Source organism: Leuciscus leuciscus (assembly GCF_965113295.1).
Source record: "Leuciscus leuciscus genome assembly, chromosome: 2".
Classification (NCBI taxonomy): Eukaryota; Metazoa; Chordata; class Actinopteri; order Cypriniformes; family Leuciscidae; genus Leuciscus; species Leuciscus leuciscus.
The window spans coordinates 34,496,607-34,500,677 of record NC_138726.1 but is presented as its reverse complement, the minus strand read 5'-3'; the positions used below and the strand labels follow the sequence as shown (position 1 = coordinate 34,500,677).

Here is a 4,071-nt window from a genome sequence, read left to right as displayed (position 1 = left end):
CCCGAAGGTTGCTGGTTCGATTCCAGAACCGGTGGGAAATGACTGAGGTGCCCTTGAGCAAGGCACCTAACCCCTAATCGCTCCCCGGGCACCACACAAAGGCTGCCCGCTGCTCTGGGTGTGTGTATCCATGTTTGCAGTGTGTGTGTGTTAACTACTCACTACTCTGCTCCTAATGTGTGTGCATTAACTTGGATGGGTTAAATGCAGAGGTCAAATTCCAAGTATGGGTTACTATACTTGGCCGTCACGTGTCACTTTCACTTTTTCACTAATCAATAGCATTTTTACACAAAGTGCTGCACAACAGAGCTTTACTGTTAAAAATAAAATATGGAAGAAAAATTGTGATTGTTCCTTAAAAAATTGAGTTTTAATAATAATTTATTATGATTACATTGAGACATAGCAAAATTCTACTATTCTAAAACAGTAATACATTTCTGCCAGCCTCACAAGACGCTAAGGACTGGAGCAATGGAGATGCCACTCGTGTCGGCCCGCCAGACGCTAAGCTGACTAAAGAAGCTTGCACTTCCTGGCTATGACAGGGTGCTCTTGCCTCCGTGACCTATGGGATGACCTAAAACAAAAACAAACAAAAGCAGGGTTATTGTCTATACATCATACTTACATATACATTTTACAAAATCTTTTTCTGATAATCTTAGGTAGGCTACCTTAAACCAGTCATGGAGAAGGAGCCTGTCAAGATGAATCCTCTTCTCAGGGTCGGGATGCAGACAGGCATTAATCAAATGACTGCATTCTGTGTGGAAAGATGGGAGAGACGTTTGGCTATTACCTTAAACTTCTTTTACACCTGCTCTCTTTAATCATGTTATTCAAAGCGGTACAACTCACCTTTTGTCAAGCTTGGCAGATACCACAGCCAGTCCTTGAGCTTGTCCTGGTCGCTGTGGTCCGAGAAATAACCGCACACCATTGAGTACAAAAGTACCCCCAGTGAAAACACGGTTGCTGGCCGCCCATAGTACTTGCTCGTCTCTAAATATTCGGGGGGGGGGCAGTACTGCATTGTGCCTGGAGGAAAGAGATTTGTCAATTTGAATTGCTATCATAGATTTTTACATTTAGTCAATACTGTGTCATATCCTAAACAGGCTAAAATGAATGAACATGACATGACATGATGTAATTCGACACTACAGTTTAAGTCCCAAACGACAGCTATAATACATACCACTAAAGGTGTGGTAAGCCGTTTCATACAGCAGGTCCCCGCAGCCGAAATCTATTAGTGTCATGTCCAGGGTTTCCGTGTTCACTAATATGTTCTCACTCTTAACATCTCTGTGGAAAACTCCTCGGCTGCAGCAGCTGTTTGCAGCCTCAACCACCTGCCGCATCACATGGCATGCAATCTCTTCATTGAAGATGCCTCCACAGCTCTGCAAGAAGTCAAAGAGAGTGACGCAGGGCGAGGGCCGCTGCAGGACCATGATGTAATGGTTAGGGAGGTCCTGCCAGTCCAGCAACTTAATGATGTGAGGTGTGCTGGGGCCCTTATTGGCAAGGAATGTCAAGCCGATTTCCAGGGGAACGGGTCTGGGATGATCAGTCTAGAAGAAAGACAATTATTCACAAGGGTTAGATGCAGGTGGTTTCCTAAATCAGGATTTAAGACAGTCTTGGAGCACGATGGCAGTTTTTCTGGTGGAAAATCATTTGTACTCTATGATTAACATTTATATACAATTGAAAACAGACAGAGCAGATATCATAGAAAGTGCAGCCTACTTACATTGTTGATATATTCCATGGCTTCCGTTTTTCTGGCAAATTTCAGAGCCACCTGATCAACAAAACATATCATAGTAGTAACATATCACTCAAGTCATTAATTCTCAACAGACATGTAGCCTATTGTAAAGTTCTGTGAATTTAAGAACCAATTATGAATTTGAAACCATGTCGAGTATGTTTGATCAGTCTGACACTTTAAACAGGTCAAGTGCTCTAAATTATGTACAGCCTATTAGACAAAACAATCAAATATCTTCTACGATCAAATATCTTGTACTATTTTAGGTTGCAGCAAATATTTAATTTTAATAAATTAAAATGACTACATCAATGCCAGCTACATGCCGGTAGGATGTATTTTAATTTTAATACACAAACATCTATTTATAAAAACATACCGGAAGGTTGTCCATGACACGAACTCCGGCATAGACGGAACCAAATCCTCCTTCCCCCAGTAGATCGCCGATGTCGTACTTTGAGCAGATGTCTATTAAAAAAGAAATAACTGTGGTTGAGATACAATTTAAAGCAGTTGCAGATATTTCTGCAGTGTTACATGCTATTCTCAGTCTAAATCTATTTAACATTTCATATAATTATAGACGAGTAGTTCCAATGGCCTCCATATTAACTGAGTGACTATATGGAATATTTGTACTTTAAAAAAAATCATTTGTCACACTGGAGGACTATTATATATATTGTATCTTGTAAAAAAAAGAAGAAGAAAAGAAACAAAACTATACTGAATGTTACCGTAGCCGTTACATCACCTAAAAATACATGTTTTCTTTATACATAAATATGTAGAGCTAAAGAATAGGCCTAGGCTACTAATAATATCTGTGTCGAGTAGCCATATCGAAAATGTGTGTATGTTTTGGGTTTATGACAAACTCACCCTCCATGATCGTGCCCACATCATTGTCCTGTTGTTCTGTTTGAGGGGACTCAATCTCACCCTCAGACAGGGTAACTGTAATAGCACCCCTAAGATACACAACTTATGTATTGCACACTCTATCTGGCCTACAAAAATACACAATTGACATATTGCACATTCTCTATGGCCAACAAATCGAACAAATGACATATCACACACCTCAACAACCAACATATTGCACACCCCAAAAGCCTACAGATTGCAAAAAGAACATATTACACACACCTACATATAAGAGTTAATGAGCTTAATAGACATAGGTAAAAAATAATTTTTATAATGGTTTAGCCTACATTTAGGAACTCTAAATCTTCTGCCAGAGTGTAAAAGCTGAAATTCTGGATGAAGGATGTGGGTCGGGTCAGAAACTGTTTTTTGTGCCTGTCTGATAACCGACTGCTCATAGATTTTCTGGGGGGGGGGCAGATAGTTTTTGACCCCCATAATCTTCATAGCTGTCTTTACTTGACGAGCGATCTGTGATTTTGATTGTACTGTCAGGTTACCGTACCAGCTTGTAATACCGTACTTTAAAATACTCTCTAATATTGCATGATAGAACAACAACATACATTTTTGTTCTACTCCATACAATCTAAGTCTCCGTAAAAAAATGCATCCTCTGCTGGACTCTGGAGCAGACAGTATTTACATGGTCCTTCCAGGTCAGTGCATTATCAATATGTACACCCAGGTACTTGTAAGAGCTAACCTGAGTAATGGGTACATTGTTAATTACTACAGGCCTGGTGTCGCCTATGGCTTTTGGGTCAAACACCATCTCCTCAGTCTTAGTTACGTTTAGCACAAGATAATTATCATCGCACCACTGAACAAATTCCTCAATTTCTGTATGATACGCGGCTGGACTTTTAGTGACTTTACACCTGCAAATTCCACTGTCACAGGTGATCAGTTTTGCTATAATAATACCCTCACAGAACATGGTAGTAATCAGCCATCAATTCAAAAGCAGAGGTCGGTGTGGTGTACAGGTACATCTGTCTAGGCCAACATCTGATGCCTTGATCCCAGATGATCTGGTTCTGGTGATCCCAGAAAACCTGCAACAAAAAAAAATAGTACAGTTCAAAATTTATCATACATCTCATCTGGTATCACAAATTATCATTCCAGGTTCAATTTAAGCTATGCTTAATATTAGGGCTGCACGATATTGAAAAACTTACATTAGCCTACGATATTTAGTTTTTCTGCTATATATATTGCGATATTAAAATAATTTCCCTAGAAGTACAGAGGTCCACCCCCAAAAAATACTGTGGGAAACACAGTATATGATTGTCTAGGGAAAATACAAATGTAATTATACGTAGGCCTACATGATCAGGATTTTA

The 4,071-nt window shown here is 39.6% G+C and overlaps 1 protein-coding gene across 3 annotated transcripts; it reads right to left on the bottom strand.

Moving 5' to 3' along the window:
• Positions 1-368: 368 nt before the first annotated feature.
• Positions 369-3,575, bottom strand: LOC309492425 (serine/threonine-protein kinase pim-1-like). 3 transcript variants are annotated; one of them, XM_082161393.1, is made up of 6 exons: positions 2,672-3,575; positions 2,166-2,257; positions 1,766-1,816; positions 1,205-1,583; positions 865-1,044; positions 369-769 (listed from the first exon to the last, which is right to left on the bottom strand). In XM_082161393.1, the coding sequence occupies exons 1-6, from the start codon at positions 2,676-2,678 to the stop codon at positions 618-620; spliced, it is 861 nt and encodes a 286-aa protein (XP_082017519.1). In that variant the 5' UTR covers positions 2,679-3,575; the 3' UTR covers positions 369-617. The 3 variants fall into 3 exon arrangements, with proteins under 3 accessions (XP_082017519.1, XP_082017518.1, XP_082017517.1); XM_082161392.1 differs by lacking the exon at positions 2,672-3,575 and having other exon boundaries at positions 369-583; positions 681-769; positions 2,166-2,665; XM_082161391.1 differs by lacking the exon at positions 2,672-3,575 and having other exon boundaries at positions 2,166-2,665.
• Positions 3,576-4,071: the final 496 nt, after the last annotated feature.

What these genes read in the sequence shown, in the direction of transcription:
- LOC309492425 (XM_082161391.1), bottom strand. Translation starts at nt 2,357, where the DNA reads ATGTTAAATAGATTTAGACTGAGAATAGCATGTAACACTGCAGAAATA. An exon ending in GTGTCATGGACAACCTTCCG is followed by an intron (nt 1,817 to 2,165) that starts GTATGTTTTTAT and finishes TTTGTTGATCAG; the next exon opens with GTGGCTCTGAAATTTGCCAG. An exon ending in CCATGGAATATATCAACAAT is followed by an intron (nt 1,584 to 1,765) that starts GTAAGTAGGCTG and finishes TCTTTCTTCTAG; the next exon opens with ACTGATCATCCCAGACCCGT.